This window comes from Myxocyprinus asiaticus, chromosome 2, assembly GCF_019703515.2.
Source record: "Myxocyprinus asiaticus isolate MX2 ecotype Aquarium Trade chromosome 2, UBuf_Myxa_2, whole genome shotgun sequence".
Taxonomy (NCBI): Eukaryota; Metazoa; Chordata; class Actinopteri; order Cypriniformes; family Catostomidae; genus Myxocyprinus; species Myxocyprinus asiaticus.
Window position 1 is genome coordinate 1627439 of NC_059345.1, and position 25083 is coordinate 1652521.

General features: G+C 43.9%; 1 protein-coding gene across 1 annotated transcript; it reads right to left on the reverse strand.

Annotated features, from left to right (window-relative positions):
* Positions 1 to 1999: 1999 nt before the first annotated feature.
* Positions 2000 to 8685, reverse strand: LOC127410728 (macrophage mannose receptor 1-like). The gene is made up of 6 exons (XM_051645935.1): positions 8628 to 8685; positions 8180 to 8243; positions 4976 to 5341; positions 2923 to 3270; positions 2545 to 2636; positions 2000 to 2431 (listed from the first exon to the last, which is right to left on the reverse strand). Exons 2-6 carry the CDS (start codon positions 8214 to 8216, stop codon positions 2312 to 2314), a joined length of 963 nt encoding a protein of 320 aa, XP_051501895.1. The 5' UTR covers positions 8217 to 8243; positions 8628 to 8685; the 3' UTR covers positions 2000 to 2311.
* Between the last annotated feature and the right edge of the window lie 16398 nt (positions 8686 to 25083).

The window sequence follows — 25083 nt, forward strand, 5'->3', positions numbered from 1 at the left end:
AAAAGGGTTAATCCACAATATCACACATACATATATTTATTTACTAATGTTAACGAATGTAACCTTATTCTAAAGTGTTACCAATTTTTCTTCTCAAATCAACCAGCGGGTCGTATTCCTGCAAGGGCAGTATCTTCCATACCTGGTTTAAATGGACTGTTTGATTTCTTGTTCAAATGACAAAACCAAATGGTAATTAGAACTGATATTATATTTTTAAATGATTATTTGATAAAATATTAAAGTTATTACATTACACATGGGGCTTAGTAATGTTAAGGCTGTTATTTGGCTGATATTTGAGGATTCTGACATAACTGTGGGCCAATTACGGCTGCTTTCTGGGGCTTTAGGGTAAGTTGTGGTTGAGTTTTGGGTGGTGGTATCAATTATTTGGTTGAGTTTGGGGGTGGGTGTTGCATGTGTGTGGCTGTTGTTTGGCTGATATCTGAGTGTTCTGTTGTAGTTGTGTTCCAATAATGACTGCTTCCTGGAGATACAGGGGACACAGGAAAGTTGTGGGTGAGTTTTGGCCGCTTTAGTTCATGGGTCTGGCTGAATTTAAGCAAGTGACTTTTGGGCCAATTTTGGACTGTAATTCCACAAGGTATGTGGGCCAAACTCACAGCGGACATTTTGCCAGATTTGGCCCAAACCTATTTTGCTATCTGGGTAATGTGCTCTGGTATTATTTGAGCCTGTTAAATAGTATACATGCTATTTTAAGTTAATTAGTTTCGGGGATTTTAGTTAATGTCTGTTAGTCATCAATATACAAGAAGACCCCTGAAAGTTGACACAATTAATTTTTTAGCAGATTTAGCCAACTTCTTTTCTGGGAAAATGCATTGCGACAAACAGTAACATACCAGCACTTTAAGAGTGCTACACTGCATTGAGGAGGTTAGGTTACATGCTTTATTGTGGGTGATTTCAGTGTTGTGGGATTGATTAGATATGTGAGAACAAAATGACAACATGATATAAAATCATTCAGCCAAACATCTTTATTTGTCTGTGTAGGTAATAAAAGGGGGGATGAGCCCATTTATTATAGTGATTGTGGTGGTCTGGCTAATGATGGCAAAATTAAAATTTCTGAAGCGATGAAGCTCTTATTTCAAATGTAGCTATTGAAATTGTGTTTCTGTACATGGTTCATGGTACAGTTTTATCGCTGGTCAAATACACAAAGCACACCTTCTAAATGCTTCTACAATGGTTTTGACAACATTTTGATTTTGAAGATAGCAACACTATATTGTCGTTTTTGGCTGTATATATATACCTTTATATACTTTGTGGCTCTATAACTTTTTGCCTTCATTAGTTAATTTTAAATGGCCCTGCAATGTGACAAAAGAATTGGTAAAATAAAATAAAAAATCAATTTAGTCTCTCAATATGAGTTCTTAACTGAAAGCATAATAATTGTACAATAATTAGCCAAATGCTGTTTAAGATTCTTTTACATGGTGTCAACTACCAATTTATGAACAACTTTATTAACGTATTTCCTTATGATGTGCATATTATGGAGGATGAGAGTTTAAGAGATTAATGCCCATTGGAATGACGTGAGATGAGTTTGGTTAACTATAAATTAAATGTGTCTATCTCACAGTGTAACTGCAACATTTGTGTAACTGCACAACACCCATCAAGAATTTATGTATGTGGAATCTTGAGTCATTTCACTTGTTTTTCCATATTCATGGATCTTGTACTTGAATACACAGCTCACCAAACTGAGATTATAAGCAATCAATAAAACACATCTGTCTCTATAATTTCTTAAATATGATACAAATTTCATAAAGCAGTTGCATGAAAAACATTAAACTTTTGTTAAAAGTACTGTTACTAACATACTCTAACAAATGTTATTATGTTAATATTAAAATAATGAAGTCTTAAATTACTACAGTAAATATTTACTAATTACTAATTAATCTGGATACTTATGTACTATAAGATTTATTACTAGTGTTGGGTGTAATCTGTTTTAGAAAGTAACTTTAAAGTAAATTAATTAGTAATGTGATTACTTTTTCAAAGATGTAATAATTTAATCAGATTATAATTTAGATCAGCAATTTGTAGTGGATTACTTTTTGAGTAATTACATATTTCTACTGTAAAAAATGCAAGGTATATAATGACAAAATAAAACAATGTATGAGCATGACTAAACATTTACATTTTCTATGTAAACAAATAATTAAAAATGCATGACTAAAACCCCCACCAGTATTTGTTATTTGCCTTGTGCTTTCTGCTAATATAACCAAAGCAGCAGCAAAATGGACAGTCATTCTTTACATGTGGTCTTCTCTTGTTTGAAATTTTTTGTCTTGTGTAGGACCTTTCCATCAGATTGGACTCTCCATGTCACACTGTATCCAGTGTCCACTGCAAATATTTTATTCACCTGTATATAAAATAGTTAACATCTATTTAGTTATCAGTTTATTGGCTGACATGTCTTGAATCCCGGACGAGCCCCCAATAATTCTTTGACACCAGTTGAACTTCAAAACTCACCTTCTTCTCGATGGCTGCCATAACTGTAGATTCATTCAGATTCTCTCCTGATTTCACGGTCACTCTCACAGTTTGTTTTCTCCTTATTTGAGCTTGGAGAAACATAAACAGATTTATATTTTCAAGAATACATAAATACAATATATATATATATATATATATATATATATATATATATATATATATATATATATATATTAGGGGAAACACAAAAATTGTTATCTTAACAACAAACTGTACGCACTTACAGTATTTATTTTTCAGGGTAATCTTATTAATATTTATGTTTTCAGATCATGTTGTTATTTTAACAATAAATTATTGAAATCTGTCATGGTAAAAGTGTTGAACAATTGAAGAATAAATACAAGGACTCACTGCAGAAGAAAGGATGTTGAACTGAGCATGTGTCGTCACCTTTCAACCCATCATAACGGAGATACACACACTCCTCATTGCCCTTGACATTATCAGGCTGCCCAATAATCCATTTCATAGAGGACCATGACACTTGAGTCTGGTCTGACCACTGCCAGAAGCTCCTGGATAAACCGATCCAAGCATCCAAATCCTGAAATGTCATCAGAAAACCAGCAAAGAATACGTTTCCAATGTCATCCATGATTGTTGCCAAATCTGTGTGGTGTGTCCTGCAGTACTGTTGAGCATCATGCCAGGTCATTTTCATATTGCTGATGTACTGAATATTGTCAAGGAATTTGTTCTCTGTAAGGATTCAATATTGTGGTCAGGAAATATTTTTTTTTGAAGTGCAGATTCATTGGTTTTGTTTGCTTATAAATAATACATTATAAATTGAACTGTCAAAATGAATACATGCAGATGCGATTCATATAAAAAGTTTAATGCATTAATTGTTCTCGAACCGAAATCGTGATTAACGCATTTACCGTTAATACAGCATAAACCAGCATAAACACTGGTTGGAAAAATGGAACCTTTGCAATGTGTCTGCCTGGAGTCATTACACTGACATACACTTCACAACACGTACACGTAACAGTACTTCTGTGTCAGTGATAAAATGATGGAGAAAGGAGCTCTTAAAATGATGTAATGTACAAAACAAGCCCAGATGAGACTTGTGATAGACGCGTTGACACTCAGACGTGACTCATGATCGTGAATTCACCACTGCTGTAAGAAAGCAGTTAGCCACAGTCTACTGGCAGATTAATATTATGGTTGATTAGAGTTTAAAAGATTTAATGCCCATTGCAATGAATATGTAACCTATGTGGGGACTAGTTCTTTTAATTAGTCAAACTCCAACTTAAACTTTGGGAAACATTTAATGTTACTTGAATTTGTGCTATTTTAGTGCATTTCTATCTTTATATTGTGGAAGGCTTTGTTTGGAAAATGTTAATAAAGCATTATATTGTTACATTTTGTTTTCTTTTCTTTTCTAAGATGGAAATAAATGCATTTTGACAGAAAAAAGTATACATAGTGTCAAATTTCAGCACTTTTATAATCTGCGATTAATCGTGATTAAAAATGTTAACTGACAGACGGAACACATTTTTAAATATAATATTATTTGCTGTGTTACTTATTATTTATCATATTAATTTTCTCAATTTACACATTTTAGTGTTGATAACAAGCTCAACCATTCAACCTTGTTACCAAAGTAATTGTAAGAAAAATTATGAAATATAGTTTTTCTTTAATTTATGAGAAAGTATCAACAGCTATAAACCAACATTTGGTACCTAGCTAGTCCAAAGTGAACAACACTGTTACCAATGGTTTTTATTTTATTATTATTATTATTATTTGCCATTTTAGCATTTATAACGGATGAACTCAAGTAAATCGTTGAATCGTTTATTTTAACTGGTTTACTACAACCTTTTTAAACAGACTGATTCACTAAAATGATCTAGACTTTCCAACGTTTTACATATGTGGATTTACATGAACCTTCTGAACAAACTGATTCACTTAAATGTTTTGGATTTTCCAAGAGAGAGGACAATATATGTAAGTGCGTTTGATTACTGTATCGGTTTGCTCGGCAGCTGCATGCTCAAAGAATGTGATGGTGTAGTGTTTTGTCATGTTACACCATAACTCGCTGGAAAAAGTAGCTTGTTACTGGAAAAGCTCCAGTATTATTATGAAAATTATTTGAAATTGAGCAAGAAGAAGAATGATTGAGACTGCAGATGTCAAGATTTATTGTGAAACAGGGCGTGCTGAGTGACTCCAGTCAGAATTCCTAAGCAACCAAATGGCCCGGTTGCTAGGGTGGATAGTCACGTTGGGGTAACCTCCTCGTGGTTGCTATAATGTGGTTCTCGCTCTCGGTGGGGTGTGTGGTGAGTTGTTCTATGGATGTTTATTCACAATATGTTGGTCAATTTTATGAGAAATTTAAAGAGATTGCGCTATAATTTCTTACCATTGTAGCAAAAAAACTTTTTTTCTTCAAGACAGCTTGTATCATCCCATCTTACATTCATTTTTAAAAATGCACATGCCTCTTGCCCCCTGTCCATGTTTGGCTCCCCAGAGTCCCACTTCTGATATATCATCGCCTCATTTTTCCAAGACCAACGCCATGGGCTTATGCCCAAACCAATCCAGGCAGAAGATCTGAAGTTCATGTAGTTTGCTTCCTCCTGTATGTAAGATCTGTCTTGATCACTTTGAACAGTGGCCAGATCAAGATGTTTCTCTCTGCAGTACGATTGAGCTTCAGTCCAGGACTTCGGTTCTTCTATCAGAATAAAAGGACGTTGAGCACATGAGGTCTTCAATAGGATTCCTGTTGATAGAAAATCAAATTTAGAGGGAGAAAAATAAAGAAAGAAAATGTCTAGATGTTTATGTTGTTATAAGCTACTGAAGAGTAAACAAGTAGCACGCTTCACAAGATGCTGATTCCTTATCTGTCACTCACTCAAGTGACAGATAGGGATACATCGTTGTGTCGATGTAGTGACACTAGGGGTCACCCTTGGGAGCCCCAAACACCTGAGAAAAGGCCAATGGGAATTGGCGAGTGGAATTTCCATGCCACTCCCCCAGACATACGGGTATAAAAGGAGCTGGCTTGCAAACACTCATTCAGATTTTTTCTTCAGAGCCGAGCGGTTGTGTTCAGCGAGCTGAATCCTCTGCCGTTCCATTCACCTCTAAAAAACTGTTGGAGTTTACGGCGCATTACAGCAGCTTCTCCCCCTTGTGCACCGGTGGAGTGCAGAGAACGCCCCTGGGCGCTTCGACAGTCTAAAAGAGTACATATTCTTGCGATAGAGTATATTTTCCCTACTAAAAGAGTGGCACTGATGGAGAGCGTCTTTTTAAAGATGCCCTTCCATCTGTGTTTATTTCCTGGTTGCGGTCGTTACCTCTCCGCTTCCGGTGGCCACGATTGCTGTCTTACGTGCTTAGGCACTGCCCATGTGGAGACAGCATTTGTGGATGGGTCATGTTCTCACTGCGAGAGCATGACCATGGCAACGTTGCGGTCGCGGCTTTCCTTCATTAGAGGGAAAGCAACCCCAGCGGCTCCCCGCCTCGGTCCTTCTACCTACGGATAGCACTGAGGGCGATTTGGGGACCCCAATGGGAGCCGCTCCGCCGGGTAAGTCCCCACAGACCTCCCATTCCCCAGTACGCTCGTTTGCCCTGGTCGAGTTCTGGGATGAGACCGCTGGCTTGTCTCAGGGCGAGTTCGCAATCTCATTCCGTGCTCGCGAAGTGGATGAGCTCTCGATCGCAGCATCGGAGAGCGGGCTGGTCCAGTCTGACACTGAGGACTTGACTGGGCTCCCACCTTCAGGTGCGACGCAGAGCTGGCGGCCATGCTTGCCTGGGCGGCTGCGAGCGTCAGGCTGGAGTGGAACCCTCCACTCCCCCTTGAACCCTCGTGGCTTGACAATTGGTTACTGGGCTTGGAGCGCCGCTCATGGCCGCGCCTCGCCCCGGTCCCTTTCTTCCCAGAGGTGCATGAGGAGCTCACAACAGGTAAGTTGATGGGACAACTGGCCGGGTGTACCGCTTGCGCATAGTGCATTTCCCCTCCCGGAGGGGGAGACGTGCGCTTGTTACCCCCCAGCCATGTTCATGAGGTCGTGGACCCTGGATGTCCTTCCTCCTTAGCCCTGTGGCAGGCGAGTTTGGAGAAACTCGAAGCCAGCCCAGTACGTGTGCTTTTAGGCCCTGTACTGGGGTACATGCTCCACATGCGCTGGTTGCCTGTATGTAACCCCGTGTGATGTATCTTCCATGAGACGGGTTCCCTGTTGGTAAACCCGCGTCTTCCTTGGGCAGAGTTTCCCTCTGCCACCGGTCGCCGTGTTTGTAGAGCTCCGTCCCTTCTGGGTAGGACCTACCACGGGGACTTCTCCACATGCGACACTGCGGACAAGACTCGGTAAGACCATGTGACATATTTCCACACAATTGCCTCCCCTTCAGGCAGGATGTGGTCTCCGCAGTGTCTTCACCTTGGGAATGGACACTCCCCCAACGCGGACATTTATGGCCCCCAACTGAACGATTTCCATTCTTTTTTGGGGAGGGAAAAAAGAAGAGAAGAGGCCACGGCTGGGGCGGCCTGTCCCCATTTTGGGCAGTCGACTTGTCCCTGAGGTGTGGGGGACCGTACGACACTCATAGGAGTGTTGGGGGAGGTTACTTGATGGCCAGGAGCGCTGGCTACGAGGCACGCAATGGTTTCCTTGTCTCGCACCACCAGTCCACAAAACCTGAATGAGTGGTTGAGAGCCAGCTCCTTTTATACCCGTATGTCCAGGGGAGTGGCATGCAAATTCCACTCGCCAATTCCCATTGGCCTTTTCTCAAAGATCAGAGGTGTTTGGGGCTCCCAAGGGCAACCCCTAATGTCACTACATTGACACAATGTCTCATTCCCTCCATCAGGGAACGGAGGTTACGAAAGTAACCAGGACGTTTTGCAGCACAAACGAGTTTTGCGTCGGCTGTGCTGCACGGTTGAACTGATGACAGTCTATATTTTCATGGTTTATTTGTTGCTTTTGAACAACACTTGATGTAGAAGATACAGGTACGGTATTAATGCTTGAGATTTTCAACCCAGCATTCACACTTTTTAGAGCACAATGAAGGGGACATTTTAATTAAAGAGCAAACAATAATACGTGGTTTAAAACAAAATCTGTCTGATTAAAAAATGTTATGAAACCTTTCAATAAACAGTTTCATAATTTAACAAATTTGTGACGTAAAAATAATAATACATTTATTATATAATATTTACATTTTATATTTACAGTTCCACACAGTTTCTATGTTACTAATCAAATAGTCAATGCAAATTTGTGACATGAACCGTGTCAAGTTTTTTTCATCCATTGAAGCACACAATATGCTCTGTGGAATTCACAAATTATGCTGGGATAACAGCATCAGGTAACAAACTGTTAAGCTGATCATATCATTTGTAATGAAAAAAAAAATAATAATAAAGCAAAATAGAAGCGTTTTCACGATTTACTGTATATACTGTATACATATATCGACACAGCGATTAACAAGGGAAATGTTGAAAGGTTTGCCGACCCCACATCCAAAGTTACATGACAACATTAGTTTGGTTTCTCACACTAACACTTACCGAGCAAAAAAAGAAGTTTAATCATATTCTGGATCATCGCTTCTGATAGTTGCAGGATTGTTCACTGAAATGAAACACAGTTCATTTATCTCAAACAACCAATCAACTGTTTGTGTCTGTATCCACTAAAGGTGCATGTTCCTAAAGGAATATTCTGGGTTCAGTACAAGTTATGCTCAATCGACAGCATTTCTGTCATAATGTTGATTACCACAAAAAAATAAAAAAACATTTTTAAAAATGAACCATATCAAGACAAATGCAAGACATGACATAAAATAGACAGATTAATTAGGGTACTTGGAATCTATATATTTATATCACAATTAAAATACAGTACTTATATATAATAATTACAATATTTGTTTTTGTACAGCCAACACTTTAGAGATTAAAGCAGACAGAATGATCTCTATTGAATTATAAATCACAACAGATCCCAATTTACCTGCAAAAATGAACAGCACTGAAGATCGAATGGTTCCGACTGCCAAAGAGTCTCTTTTCTTGCCAGTTTATTCTGTTTTTACTCTCGACACATTCTTTTATTTGCAAATTCTTTATTCAAAACCTTTTGTCATTCTTACTCAGATGCAAAATGTTTTAGTTTGGAAAAAAAACGAAGAATGATTTACATTCTGACTTTGCTTGCAATATGAGACTCTTTATTCAAACAAAATCACAGGACATGAAAATGGGCAGTTGACATGTAATTTTACTGTCCTAATAGAAAAGGCCATTCATTTATGTCATTACATTTTCAACATTTTGCTATTAAATTTGTGTTTTAATTTTTGCAAGTAAAGTAAAATGGGAAAATTGTCCTGTGGTGTGACTGTTCTCATCATAAAATACTGTGAAATACAAAAATTTATTAAGATTACCAATGTGGATAGAAATACTATGTCAATATATTCGGATCTATTTTAAATTTGAACACACAATTCAACACAATTCATTTAAAATAGTGTGTAATGGCCACATGTGCTGTATGTAAATAAAGTGTGTATTGTGACATACTTCACAGTTATTGTGTTAAGATTTAAAGATACAACACAGTTTGGCGATGAGGACCTATTTTGCCCACCCAAAGATTGCTATTAGAATTATTCTGATCTATAACTCAACATAATTATTTCAAGTTAATTTTATTAACAACTTTAATATTGTAATATTAATCATTATTATAATACTGTAATATTAATAATAATTGAAAAGTAATAAATAATCCCCATACACATGAATTTCTACTGGTATGTGTGTAAAAAAAAAATCACAGTATGAAGAGATAAAGGTTGAATGACCGAAACGTTGCAAACTGCAATCAGTATTTATTGTTCTTGCAAGCTTTTGTATGGTGTGCAGGATTTTGTTTTTCTCTTTTTTCTTTAATCAAACAAATATGAGGTACTTTATAATTCACTGATTCTTAAAACAAGGAAGAAAACCCACACTTTTACCTTACAGTGAGTATTTTAACGTTTACAGATTGGCACCATTCACTTCCATTATAAGTGCCTCACTGTAACCCAGATTTTTTTTGCTTTTTTTTATTTTATTTTTTTATTTTAATTAGTTGTAAAAGTAGCAACATTTCAACTTTGTTATTAATAAAATGTGGTTACTTGATTGTTTTTAAGCAAATGTACTAATTTATTTAAATATTTATATTCCAAATAATCATTTAAATGATAAAATTACATGCAAACACCTATCCACAGATCATTCCTCAATACAACTACAATACAAAATTATTAAACTTAAGAAAACTAGTTTCTGTGAGGATATGTGCATTCCTACTAGGACTTATTTAAAGTTCAACAATGGCAGAGCTCAGGCAGCTTCGTCAGGCCAAAGAGGATGCTTACAAGGGTGGGGATAAAGTCTTGTACAATCAGGCCAGGAACACACTGAACAAGGAAATCAGAGTGGCTAAAAGAAGATACTCTTGAGAAGTTGAAAAACAAATTTTCAGCTAACGACCCTGCATCAGTGTGAAGTGGTATGAAACAACTCACAAATTACAGGACTCCTACCCCCAACCCTGTCGGGAACCAACAACTGGCTGACGACCTGAATGTGTTCTACTGAAGATTTGAAAGGCCCAATCTCACACTCCACACCCACTCTGACCTTCACTTCACACAAACACCAACACCTCCTGCTACTCAACTTGCACTTAAGATCTGTGAAGATGATGTCTTTCGGAAACAAAAGACGAGGAAAGCTTCAGGCCCAGATGGCTTCTCACCAGCGTGTCCTCAATCCTGTGCTAACCAGCTGGCCCCCATCTTCACACAGATCTTCAATAGATCACTGGAGCAGTGTGAAGTCCCATGCTGCTTCAAATGCTCAATCATTATTCCTGTCCCAAAGAAACCAAAAATCACAGGACTTAATGACTACAGACCTGTCGCCCTGACGTCTGTGGTCATGAAATCATTTGAGAGACTGGTGTTGGCCCACCTGAAGAACATCACTGGACCCTTTCTAGATCCACTTCAGTTTGCTTATCGAGCAAACAGGTCTATGGATGATGCAGTCAACATAGGACTGCATCATATCCTGCAACATCTGGACAGACCAGGGACATATGCAAGGATCCTTTTTGTGGACTTCAGTTTGGCTTTCAACACCATCATCCCAGCTATACTCCAGAATAAATTACACCAACTCTCTGTTCCCTTGTCTATCTGTCAGTGGATTACCAGCTTTATGATGGACAGGCAGCAGCTTGTGAGACAGGGGAAACTCATTTCTAGCACCTGTACAATCAGCACTGGTGCCTCCCAGGGATGTGTGCTCTCCCCACTACTCTTCTCCCTCTACACCAATGACTGCATCGCAAAGGACCCCTCTGTCAAGCTCCTGAAGTTTGCAGACGACACCACTGTCATCGGCCTCATCCAAGATGACGATGAGTCTGCATACAGAAGGGAGGTTGAACAGCTGGCTGTCTGGTGCAGTCAAAACAACCTTGAGCTGAACATGCTCAAAACGGTGGAGATCATTGTGGACTTTAGGAGGAACACCCCAACACTGACCCCCCTCACCATTCTAAACAGCACTGTGGCAGCAGTGGAGTCATTCAGGTTCCTGGGCACTGCCATCTCACAGGACCTGAAGTGGGAGACCCACATTGACTCCATTGTGAAAAAGGCCCAGCAGAGGTTGTACTTCCTTTGCCAGCTGAGGAAATTCAACCTGCCACAGGCGCTGCTGATACAGTTTTACTCAGCAGCCATTGAGTCTGTCCTCTGCACTTCAATAACTGTCTGGTTTGATTCAGCTACGAAATCAGACATCAGAAGACTACAAAGACTACAGTTCGGACTGCTGAGAGGATTACGGTATTGATTTTTTTATTATTATCTATGTCTTGCTGCTGTTTTTGTATTGTTTTTGTATTGTTGTTCACTGGAAGCTCCTGTCACCAAGACAAATTCCTTGTATGTGTAAGCATACTTGGCAGTAAAACTGATTCTGATTCTTTCTGGTATCCAAGCCAATGTAGTCAGAGCATGTTTACATGCACATTACAATGATTATGCTTAATAAGCCAACAATGCATGCAAATTCTGGACCATAATTCCATGCTGTATGTGGGCCAAACTCGCAGGGGGAATGCAGCCATATCCAGGCCAAGATAATGTTGCTATCTGGAATAAACCGGTCGACATGAGTAGATTTTTGCCCATTACACCGATTTTGCATTGCATGTAGACACCTTTACCGGTGTTCTCACCAGCTTATCCAATGTGCGCACGTGTTGAGCACATGTCTCTTCACTGTTTGACGTCAAAAGCAGAGAATAACGTGATTATTTCAAATCTCATGTAAACGCAGTTTTCTTAATTTAATTACTCCCAAAAATCGGCTTATTTAAAAAATCTGACAGAGTATTGGTGTGCATGTAAACAGGCTCAATTAATATCTGCCAGCGGGAGTGTCAGGATCTAGTCACTTTGATCAGTTTCTTTTATTTAATTGTGACTAGATCCTGGCAATCATGCATATTTTTTTATTTTTTTTAAGTTCAAGATGGCACCGAGTATGGCTGCTGCGTTGTGAACTCCGACACAATATTGCAGTTTTTTTGTTTGTTTTGTCTACAATTCTTATGTTTTTTATCTTGGATGTTGTCTGCCTTATTGTCTATGATAGACAAACATTTTTGGACATTGGTTCTGCAATAGCACACCGAAAAACCGGACTTTAAAAACCTCAATGCTGACCCGCTGTTTTCAAACATGCCAGCGGAGCCCTTTGTCTGGGCAGCCCATCTGCGAAAACGCAGCCGGAAAAGGGGAAGGAGAGCTGGCGTTCTCATCAGACTAAGACGTCATGCAAATTGACAGTATGCTACTGGCAAATGTTCAGTCTCTGGACAACAAGCTCTGCGAGCTGAGAGCACGGATCTCTTTCCAACGAGAGACGAGGGACTGCTGCATTATCTGTCTTACAGAAACTTGGATGTCTGCGGAGATTCCAGACTCAGCCATCAAACCCGTGGGTTCTCCGTGCACCGAACAGACAGAGTGAAAGACCTCTCAGGTAAAAGCAGAGGAGGTGGTGTATGTTTTAGAGCCCGACCGATATGGGATTTTTGAGGCCGATACGATACCGATTTTAGTGGGGGAAAATTCACCGATTACCGATATGGTGGCCAATATAGTTAATTTTTGAGCTGGAATGAAAACAGACCTTTTCTATGTGGACTGTTCACCGATTTCGCACCAATATGACTATGCAAAGGTAATTAGAAGGCTGCTTTCTTAAACAAATATTTTTAGCAAAGAATATTTGACATTATTATTATATATTGTCAACAAATTCTAGAAATGAACACTGAATACATTTAAATACAATAAATAGCTTAAAAAACATCAGTACTCTATGTTCAGTATTAGTCAGTTGCTGACCATTTAAATAAAGAATAAATAAACATCAGTACTGTATGTTCAGTATTAGTCAGTTGCTGACCATTTAAATAAAGAATAAATAACAATACAATAAATAGCTAAATAAACATCAGTACTGTTTAGTATCAGTTAAATGCTGACCATTAAAATAAAGAACAAATTAAAATTAAATAAATAAACATCAGTACTGTTTAGTATCAGTCAAATGCTGACCATTAAAATAAAGAATAAATAAAAATAAAATAAATAGCTAAATAAACATCAGCACTGTATGTTTAGTATCAGTCAAATGATGACAATTTTAATACTGCCAGTCAATTAGAGGCAGTTTCAGGGAAACTTTCAATGGTGTAAAACCAGACTTTTAAATATTACATTTTATAAATGCAACGACTGGAATTGTTCGGTTGAAGGGGGTACCAAATTGTAAATCCTGAATAAAACAGTTTGGTGAATACATGTTTACTCATTAGCTTCCACTCAGCTGACAAGCAATGAAAGTAGCTATGTGGTTAGCTAGTTAGCCATAAGCTCGTTGTCACAGAGTAAAAGATGGACCAGCATTGCATCTCACCAACTAGGTAACAATGTAGCGTGAAATCAACACTCAACAGACACAATCCACCACCGCATCGTTATCTGCTGAGCTGCAAAAAGGTGCTCTGCTTACCTTTCAATGTTTTTCAGCGGCAGGAACTGGGAGACTAGTCAGGATCGAGGGAAAGATGAATGCAGCAATGTACAGAGACATCCTTGATGAAAACCTGCTCCAGAGCGCTCCGGACCTCAGACTGGGGCGAAGGTTCATCTTCCAACAAGACAATGACCCTAAGCACACAGCCAAGATAGCAAAGGAGTGGCTACTGGACAACTCTGTGAATGTCCTTGAGTGGCCCAGCCAGAGCCCAGACTTGAACCCGATTGAACATCTCTGGAGAGACATGAAAATGGCTGTGCACCAACGCTCCCCATCCAACCTGATGGAGCTTGAGAGGTCCTGCAAAGAAGAATGTGAATACTTTCCATTTTCTCAGTTGGCTGCCAGATTTCATGAGAAATTCTCTGTCTGATCATCCAGTGTTGATAACTTCTCCCGTCCTCACTACTGCTTGACTGGCAGAAGGTGCCTGAACCTGTGGCTGAATGCAACGTTCCCCTGCCAATTCCAGCACTCTCGGCCATGGAGGCCGTTCCCCTGCTGCCTGTGCTCTTGGCCACGGAGGCCATTCCCCTGCTGCCAGTGCTCTAGGCCACGGAGGCCATTCCTCTGCTGCCGGTGCTCTCAGCCACGGAGGCCGTTCCCCTGCTGCCTGCACTCTCAGCCATGGAGACTGTTCTCCTATTGCCTGCACTTTTAGCCAAGGAGCTGATAGCATCTCCAGCCACAGAAACTGTAGCCCAGCTGACAGAGTTTCTTATCACAGAGGTCTATTCCCCGTTTCCTGTGCTCACTGCCATGGAGGGTGTTTCTTTTGTTGCTTAGCCCAGTCTGTTTCTAGTGGCAAACGGTGCCCAGCCTGACCCCGTCCAGTGCCTTGCGGTCATTGCCCAGCCTGACACCATCCAGTGTCCTGTGGCTGCTGTCGTTCACAGCCCAGCGGCTGTCACAGAACCTCCTTCCTGTCTGGCGGCTGCCACGGACCTCACCATCTGCGCTGTGGCCTCCATTGACCACACCCACAACCCTTCTGTCCAAGTTCCTGTGGTCGCTCCCCAGTCTGTCCAGCCCTCTGCAACCGCTTCTCAGTCAACCGAGTCTTCCACGGCTCCTCCTGCAGCTCTTTCCCCTGAGTCTCTGCCTCCAGTGCTCCGCCCCCTGAGTCTCCACCTCCTGAGACTCCATTCCCTGTTCCACAGACCAGGCCTCTGGAACCCGACCCCTATCTGGAGCCACCATCCAAACCACCAGACCTCGCTCCCTTCCTGGAGCTACGTCCCAGACCGCCATACCCCGCTCCCTTATTGGAGCCTCCTTCTAGGGATTTTCTCATGAGAACTTCTGTCTGATCATCCAGTGTTGAGAACTTCTCTCTCTCTCTCTCTTATTATCCAGTTTGTTTATCTTCTACTGTCTACTGCTGTGTTTTTCCCCTGTTCTCTTTTTTACTGATCCTGGTTTAAGCATAGCATTAATTTCTGAATGACACTTTGATTTCCAATTTTGCTGAACTCTATGTCTGTGTTGCCAGCTCAGTTTGTGCCTCCTGTATTCCTCAGAACCCTGGGATCAGTCTGCATACATCTCCCTGTGCTTCATCTCTGCTCCCTGGAGGATCAACCCATCAACCAATCCTCCAGCAGTCGATAATGCAACATCCCTTTGTGTTCATCTCCCTCTCTCCTGCTGAACTTTTATTGTTTGATAACTGTTCAATAAAACCCCTGTCTATTAATCTGCACTTGGGTCCTTGTCTCTAGATACAGCAGACCTTGACAGGGAGGTCATTAATCCCTTGACTGACTCAACTCTCTGCTGAGTTTAGCCAAATGTTCTGATTCAAGTCAGCCATTCAGACCATTTGGAGAATTTGTATCTAATTTAAATTATCGTCATGGTTACTGGTGTAACCTCCGTTCCCTGATGGAGGGAACGAGACGTTGGTGTCGATGTAGTGACACTAGGGGTCACTCTTGGGAGCCCGAGACACCTCTGGTCTTTGATAAAAGGCCAATGAAAATTGGCGAGTGGTATTTGCATGCCACTCCCCCGAACATACGGGTATAAAAGGAGCTGGTATGCAACCACTCATTCAGGTTTTACGCTGAGGAGCCGATATAAGGTCCGGCCATTTCAGCGGGTAGTTCAGCGTTGTGGCAGGAGGGACCAACGTCTCGTTCCCTCCATCAGGGAACGGAGGTTACACCAGTAACCATGACGTTCCCTATCTGTCACTCACTCGACGTTGGTGTCGATGTAGTGACACTAGGGGTCCCTATACAAAACGCCACAAGGCTGAACTGTGTTACGTGAACTGGCGGTGTGTGGTGGGCAGACTTGCTGTGTGCCTCATAGCCAGCACACCAGGTCGACACGTAACCTCCCCCAACACAGTTATGAGTGTCGAACGGCCCTTTTTGGGGACAAGTCGACTACCCAGAGATAGAGACAGGCTTAACCCAGTCATGGCCTCTTTCCCCTTCTCTTTTTCCACTCCCTAAAAAAGAAGGGGATTATCTGACTGGGCCGCCAGGTCTAGTCGGGGGGTGTCCCTCCCAAGGGGAGGACACCGCAGAGACCACACCTCGCCCCAAGAGAGGGGGGGATATTTAAGTGGAAGAATACATCACATGGTCTTTCCAACCATGTGGAGAGCCTTCAAGGTAGATCCTACCCAATGGGGGAGGAGTTACTACAACATGGAGACTGAGGGGCTCTGCCCAAGGAAGACGCAGTTTGCCAGTAGGGAAACGAACTAGCGGAAGATATAGATCGCATGGGGTTAGCCTTACAGGGAACCGCCACATGCGGAGCACCTACCCCAGAACCGGGCTCTTAGTTAGCGCGTGTACTGGGCCGGCAGCGAGTCTCTCCGAAAACTCGACTGCCACAGGGCTCGGAGGAAGTCAACCAGGGAACAACCTTTGTGAACACTACTGGGAATTAACAGCGCACGTCTTCAGCTCAAAAGGAGGTGGAAGGCGCTATGTGCAAGCGATACACCCGGCCGGCTATCCCGGGCTTATCCGCTTGTGTTGCGTGCCACTACCTGGGACGAAACCGGTTCCACCCGGAGGTTGTAGAACCTTGCAAAGGTGTTGGGTGTTGCCCAGCCCGCTGCTCTGCAATGTCTGTTAGAGAGGCACCTCTGGCCAGGGCCCAAGAAGCCGCTACACCACGAGTAGAATGGGTTCGTAGCCCTACCGGGGGCGGCATGTTTTGGGCGAGACATGCCATAGTTATGGCGTCAATGAGCCAGTGGGCGATCCTCTGCTTGGAGACAGCACTTCCTTTCCGCTGTGCACCGAAGCAGACAAAGAGCTGCTCAGAGAGTCTAAAGCTCTGCGTGCGATCCAAATAGATGCGCAAAGCGCGCACCGGACACAGCAACGCCAGGGCTGGGTCTGCCTCCTCCTGGGGCAGCGCTTGCAGGTTCACCACCTGGTCTCTAAAAGGAGTGGTGGGAACCTTGGGCACATAGCCCGGTCGGGGGTCTCAGGATCACGTGAGAATAGCCCGGACCGAACTCCAGGCACATTTCGCTGACAGAGAACGCTTGCAGGTCACCTACCCTCTTGATGGAAGTGAGCGCAGTCAGGAGGGCAGTCTTCAAGGAGAGTGCCTTAAGCCCGGCTGACTGCAAAACTCAAAGGGGGCTCTCTGTAGACCCTGAAAAACTACAGAGGTCCGATGAGGGAACAAGGAGTGGCCTGGAGGGATTCAGCCTCCTGGCGCCTCTTAGGAACCTGATGATCAGATCATGCTTCCCTAAGGACTCACCGTCGACTGCGTCATGGTGTGCTGCTATGGCAGCAACGTACACCTTCAAGGTGGAAGGGGACAGCCTCCCTTCCAACCTCTCTTGCAGGAAGGAAAGCACTGATCTGACTGCGCACCTCTGGGGGTCTTCCTGATGGGAAGAACACCACTTAGCGAACAGACACCACTTAAAGGCATACAGGCGCCTCGTAGAGGGAGCCCTAGCCTGAGTGAATGTGTCTACCACCACAGGTGGGAGACGGCTTAGGTCTTCCGCGTCCCGTCCAGGGGCCAGACATGGAGATTCCAGAGGTCTGGGCGCGGGTGCCGGATGGTGCCCCTTCCCTGAGAAAGAAGGGCCTTTCTCAGGGGAATTTGCCTGGGGGGAGCTGTCACGAGGAGCGTGAGGTCCGAGCACCACGTCTGGGCGGGCCAGTAGGGTGCTTACCAGGACGACCTTCTCCTCGTCCTCCCTGACCTTGCACAGGGTCTGTGCGAGCAGGCTCAATGGGGAAAACGCATATTTGCGAATGCCAGGGGACCAGCTGTGCCAGCGCGTCTATGCCGAGGAAGGCCTCGGTGAGGGCGTACCAGAGCGGGCAGTGGGAGGATTCTTGGGAGGCGAACAGGTGCACCTGTGCCTGACTGAATCGACTCCAAATCAGCTGGAACACCTGAAGGTGGAGTCTCCACTCTCCCTTGAGGGTAACCTGTTGTTACGGCGCATCCGCCGAAGTGTTGAGGTTGCCCGGGATGTGAGTGGCTTGCAGCGACTTGGTGCTGCTAACTCCGTTGGAGGAGACGGCGGGCGAGTTATGACATACAGCGGGAGCGCAGACCGCCTTGGCGGTTGACATATGCTACCGCTGCCGTGCTGTCTGTCCGAACTAGCACGTGCTTGCCCTGGATCAACGGCCGGAACCTCCGCAGGGCGAGCAGAATTGCCAGTAACTCGAGGCAGTTGATGTGCCAACGCAGCTGCGGACCCGCCTAGAGGCCGGCAGCTGCGTGCCCATTGCCAACAGCGCCCCAGCCCATTTTGGAGGCGTCTGTCGTGACCACGACGCGCCTGGAGACCAGTTCTAGCGGAACACCTGCTCGTGGAAACGAGAGGTCGGTCCAAGGGCTGAAAAGACGGTGACAGACCGACGTAATGGCCACGCGGTGTGTCCCGTGGCGCCATGCCCGTCTCGGGACTCGAGTCTGGAGCTAGTGCTGAAGCGGCCTCATATGCATCAACCCGAGCGGGGTGGCCACCGCCGAGGACGCCATATGCCCCAGGAGCCTCTGAAAATGTTTCAGTGGAACCGCTGTTTTCTGTTTGAACGCCTTCAAACAGGCCAGCACCGACTGGGCGCGCTCGTTCATAAGGTGCGCCGTCAAGGAGACTGAGTCCAACTCCAAACCGAAAAAAGAGATGCTCTGAACCGGGAGGAGCTTGCTCTTTTCCCAGCTGACCCGAAGCCCTAGTCGGCTGAGGTGTGAGAGCACCAGGTCCCTGTGTGCGCATAACCCGTCTCGAGAGTGAGCTAGGATTAGCCAGTCGTCGAGATAGTTGAGAATGCGAATGCCCACCTCCCTTAACGGGGCAAGGGCAGCCTCTGCGATCTTCGTAAAGACGCGAGGAGACAGGGACAGGCCGAAAGGGAGGACTTGTACCGATACGCCTGACCCTCAAACGCAAACCGCAGGAAGGGTCTGTGTCGAGGAAGGATCGAGACGTGAAAGTACGCATCCTTCGGGTCTACCGCCGCGAACCAATCTTGATGCCGGACGCTCGCTAGAATGCGTCTTTGCGTCAGCATCTTGAACGGTAGTCTGTGTAAGGCCCGGTTCAGTACTCGCATGTCCAAGATTGGCCGCAACCCACCGCCTTTTTTCGGTACAATGAAGTAGGGGCTGTAAAACCCCCTCTTCATCTCGGCTGGAGGGACAGGTTCTATCGCGTCCTTCCGTAGGAGGGTAGCGATCTCCGCGCAAGGTAGCAGCGTTTCCATCTTTCACCAAGGTGAAGTGGACACCGCTGGACCTGGGCGGATGCCCAGCGAAGTGAATCGTGCAGCCGAGTCGGACGGTCCGGACCAGCCCTCGCGACGGACTGGAAAGCGCAAGCCATGCACCCGAGTTCCGCGCAAGGGGGACCAAAGGGACAACGTCATCGGATGTACCGGCGGGTGGGGCCTCGCGGCGGGGCGGAGCTTGAGGTGCCACACCCCATCGTGGCCGTGCTGAGTCCGAGGACATCGAAGCACTTACCTGGCTCCTTGTGACCACCCCCGGAACAGCCTGGGACGGGGGAGGAAGAGGCCTGTCCTCATGACCCATGAAGACTGTCACATCGGGGGCGGATTTGTGCCACAGCTGGGCGCTCAGGGCGGGAGACCGCCGCTGGAGCGCCAACCTGCCAAATGGAGTGGTGGACGGTGGTCGTGATGCCAGCCGTACACACCGAATATGTGACCCAGGGAACAAGGAAACCACTCTTGCGGAGCTCTTGAGTACTGCAGCCACTTGGGCATGCAGCGCAATTAAATGCAAAAGGTAACAAAAAGAAGATCTGCTTACCAGCTCCAGAGCAGCGGGTTTCGTTGTCCCTGGGTCGCCCGTCTCAGGGGCGCTTCGAAGACCTCCGTGGGTTCTTCGGTGCCGGCTGTGAGACGGGTGGCGTCGGCTTCCTGCGGTGGGCTCCACGCCGGGGCCGGGCCGGAGGGGCGGGCTGCGGCGGAGCCGGTGCAGTCACCGCAGGGGGACGCCCTCGGCGATGAGTAGATGGGGGGATCTTGAGCCACGCCGGGGCAGGATAAGCCGGCTAGCATCCATCTACTGCTCTACCATCGAGAACTGCTGGGCAAAGTCCTCGACAGTGTCGCCGAATAGGCCCGCCTGGAAAATGGGGGCAGCAAGGGATCGTGTCCTGTCGGCCTCACCCATCTCGACCAGGTTGAGCCAAAGGTGGCGCTCCTGGACCACTAGTGTGGCCATCGTCCGCCCGGGAGACCGTGCCGTGACCTCCGTCGCTCGGAGAGCGAGGTCGGTCATCGAGCGCAGTTCCTGCATCAATCCCGGGGCGGAACTACCCTCGTGCAGTTCCTTTAGCGCCTTGGCAGACTTGCAGGAGAGCCATGGCGTGCAGGGCGGAGGCGGCTTGTCCAGCAGCGCCGTAGGCTTTGACCGTCAGAGACGACGTAAACCTACAGGCCTTGGACGGGGGCTTTGGGCACCCACGCCAGGTGGCGGCGCTCTGCGGGCATAGGTGCACCGCGAGCGCCTTTATCCACCGGGGGATTGCCGAATAACCCTTGGCCGCCCCACCATCGAGGGTAGTGAGAGCGGGGAAGCTGAAAAGATCGGGACCGGGCAGTAAAAGGTGCCTCCCGCGATCTTGTCAGCTCTTCATGCACTTCCGGGAAGAAAGGAACGGGGCGGGGCGTGGCTTTGAGCGGCGCCGCGAGCCCAGGAACCAATCACAGAGCCGCGAGGGTTCAGGGAAGAGCGGTGAAATCCACTCTAACCGACGCTCGCGGCTGTCCGGGAAAGCATGTCGTCATCTCCGCGTCAGCCTGTGACTGGGCGATCGACCCCGAAGGGAGGAGCCCAGCCGAGGCTTCCGACTGGACGAGCCCGCTCTCCGATGCTGCGCTCGAGAGCTCATCACTTTCGCGGGCTCCGAATAAGAGGTCGAACTCGCCGTGAGACGAGCCGGCGGACTCACCCGGAAGCCCGATCGGGGCAGACAAGCGTGCTGGGGAATGGGAGTTCCGCGGGGGGATACCCGGCGGAGGCGGTCCCATTGGGGTCCCCAAATCGCCCCCAGTGCTAGCCGCGCTGGCCTCAAACCCGTGGGTAAAAGGACCGAGGCGGGAGCCTCTGGGGTGGCTCGCTTCCTTACGAAGGCGAGCCGCGACCGCAACGTTGCCATGGACACATTCTCGCAATGAGAATGTGACCATCCACGAACGCTGTCTCCGCGTGAGCAGTGCCCAGACACGAAAGACAGTGATCGTGACCGTTAGAAGGCGAGAGATAACGAGCACAACCAGGAATAACACACAATCGGAAAAGCATCTTTAAAAAGACGCGTCTTTAAAAAGACGTTCCGTGTGTGCACTCTTTTAGAGGGGAAAAATGCTCTTTCAGAAAATATACTCTCTAGTTTTTCTGCCGAAGCGCCCAGGGGCATTCTCTGCAGTGCACCAGTGCAGAGGAGGGAGAAGCCGCTGAAATGCGCCGTCAGATCCAGCAGGTGAATGAACAGTAGTATTCAGCTCAATGAGCATGACCGTTCGGCTCCGAAGAGAAAATCTGAATGAGTGGTTGCATACCAGCTCCTTTTATACCCGTATGTTCGGGGGAGTGGCATGCAAATACCACTCGCCAATTTTCATTGGCCTTTTATCAAAGACCAGAGGTGTCTCGGGCTCCCAAGAGTGACCCCTAGTGTCACTACATCGACACCAACGTCGAGTGAGTGACAGATAGGGAACTAATTTTTCCTTGTGTTAACATCTCCAATGTAGTAAAGTGAGAATTATCTTGGCCTGTAAACATTTACACTAATGTTTTTTTTATTATCTCTATTGTCCTGTTTCTCATGCTCTATATTAAAATCACTGTAGCACACTGACAAGTTGGTTATATTCAGACCAGAATGTCTGCAAGTGAAATGTCATTTGTCATGATTTGAAACATTCTTGACCTCATCTGCATGATGGAAATAAGAGGAATATGATGCCACTGAGCTCATGCAACACAAACAAGATGATCTCATCTTAAACCTAATAGGTCAAAGTTTAATTTATGAGCCTGATTGTTTAATACATTCTGCTTTCCAAAATGTATGTTTGATCCTTGTTGAATTTAGTTGATAACGAATAAATAATGTAACAATAGTTGAAAATTTTTGTCATAACTTAATTTCACTTCAGGAAATCAATTTAAATTAAGTTCACTTAATCCATTTTCATTGGGACAACATAAATAATTTTCATTGGCCACAACCAGATACTTGTGATATCTGTTGTGCTACTAAGGTGAATGAGTAAAAATCGCAAATTAATATTTTAATATTTACTTTTTATTATAGTATTTGCACTGATGGTGTTTTTTGCCCCTTTGTGTGATGTGTCATGTGGTGTTAGCTTAGAGTGCAACTCTTTCCATTAATGTGATTGTTGAGTGTCAGAGTCATGTGGTTGCATTTTGAATGTTAAGGACCCGTCCTCTTTTACCTGTTTTTGAAAGACCTGTAGATAATACTGTATCACTTCTGTGCAATAACCAGTTGGTTATATTCAAACCAAAATGTCTGCAAGTGAAATGTCATTTGCATTTCACAAACAAGATGATCTCATCTTAAACCTAATAGGTCAAAGTTTAATTTATGAGCATGATTGTTTAATACATTCAGCAAAATCAGTTACTACAAACAAAAATGGGAGGAACAGCGCACGTTAAGCACAAACGTGTAAATGCAGTTTAATGACTCGTGTCAAAACCAGTTTGGAGTCCAATTTTAATGGACTCGGACTTGTCACGGACTCGGATGCATTTTTACTGACTTGACTCGGACGCAAGCCTTTAGGACTCTGGATTTTTTTCAGAGTCCAGCCGAGTCCATGACATTTGTGATGCAATGAAAAAAAAAAAAATAACAAAACAGAAATTAATGAACACATCTCTGTCTGCATGCAGCTGTATTAGCCCCTGAAGTCGTAGACGTAGCCAGAGTTGTTTCACTGTTTAAGCAAACACACGTACACACACATATGCACAGGCACACTCATCAGTCAACCAATACGCTTGAATGTTATTACAGAGACTACTGTATAACATCGACTACCAAGGTGGCTGGCACAACGAAAACATAAATACGGGTATGTATCCAATGTAATAGAAACTAAACAAGCAGTTTCACATGACACGGGACCTGACAACTGGTAAAATTGTGTGTGGCATTTATGCAGCCAAGACAGTGCTCGCATTGCGGTTTCTTTGTGGTTAAAAACTTAAAATCAAGAACTTTATTGAATCTAGTCACCTACATCATGTCTTTCACAGTTTACTTAAAACAGCATATCGAATTAAAATACATAAAAATAGTACTAATATTGGATATTAGGTCTTTCTAGGTGTAATGTATCGACACATGTAGGCTTCTGTAGTCTCTTGTGGTCCACGCAGTGTTGTCAGCTCGAACTGGTCCATAATAGATGATGAATTAACTGTGTAACCTTTTAAATAGTCGGGCAAAGAAAGTGTTATTGCTAAAGCAGACAGCAACTCTAAACATATAAACAGCACCTATTTATTATTGATTGACTATTTTCAAAGCATTGACGAGCTGCTTAAAATAAATGATTTTACAGTATTTGTCCACCATTCACAACATTCAACCATACACAATAAAATATTAGGATATTTTGGGCAGTGAATTGTTTTGTTTATAATTTAATTATAGACTATAAAATAAATGTATTATTCGATGACAGAGTTTGTGTATGAAGCTAAACTTCATGTTATGAGATGAATTTAGTTGGTTATGATGTTTTTATTTTACATTTTTATTTTATTTTATCTTCATTGTAAACCATCAGGTAACTTATGCACGTCTTTTTGTAGCCTACATCCCTGATTATTTTGATGGACAATTCTGTTAAATTTATGACTCAAAATTATTATTCTCCATGTTTTTGCAGTTAAAGAAGAGCTCAATGAAATTTTCGTTGGTTGATATTTAAAGATTTCAGACTGATTGCAGACCAATACAGCTGTTATGGACCCGGTCTTGAGTCCGACTCGGCCCGTTTTGGACTCGGACTCGATTGTTTAAAGACTCGGACTTGACTCGGACTCAACTAAGGTGGACTCGAACCCAACACTAATTTGTGCTTTGAAATATATTTACTGACATATATTTTTTATGTTACACATTATCCTGGATTACATAGATCTGAATATATGCAGAATATGTAGACCTTCATATAATATATACATTTTTTGTGCCTTTTTGTCCTCTAAGGTAACAATTTACAACACAGTTCTAATTGTTAACATTAGTAAATGTATTAGGTGTCATGAACTAACAATGCACAATTTTTTGGCACAGCATTATACATAATATTGTTCAGTGATAGTTCATAGTGCATTAACTAATGTTGATGTATACAACTTTTTGATTAAAAGTGTATTAGTTTATGTTGAAATTAATGTTAACTAAGGTTAATAAGTGCTGAAGAAGTATTGTTCTTTGTTAGTTCATATTAACTAATGTTGTTAACTAATGTTAACAAATACCTTATTGTAAAGTGTTACCTTTTCTAATGGACTTTTACTAGTCTTCATACTGAAACAATAATTATTTTTTTGTATAATTAAATTAAAAGTTGATTTATGCCTCAATATCTTATACAGTTTATGCAATGAATATTTGTAAACGTACATAAAGATTTGAGTATTTATTTACTTTTGCGCATCATTTTAATATGAAATATCTGCCAAGGGACACTTACTCTTAACTGCACAAAAGTGAACACATTGGTGATAAAATGCAAGAAATGTAAATACTG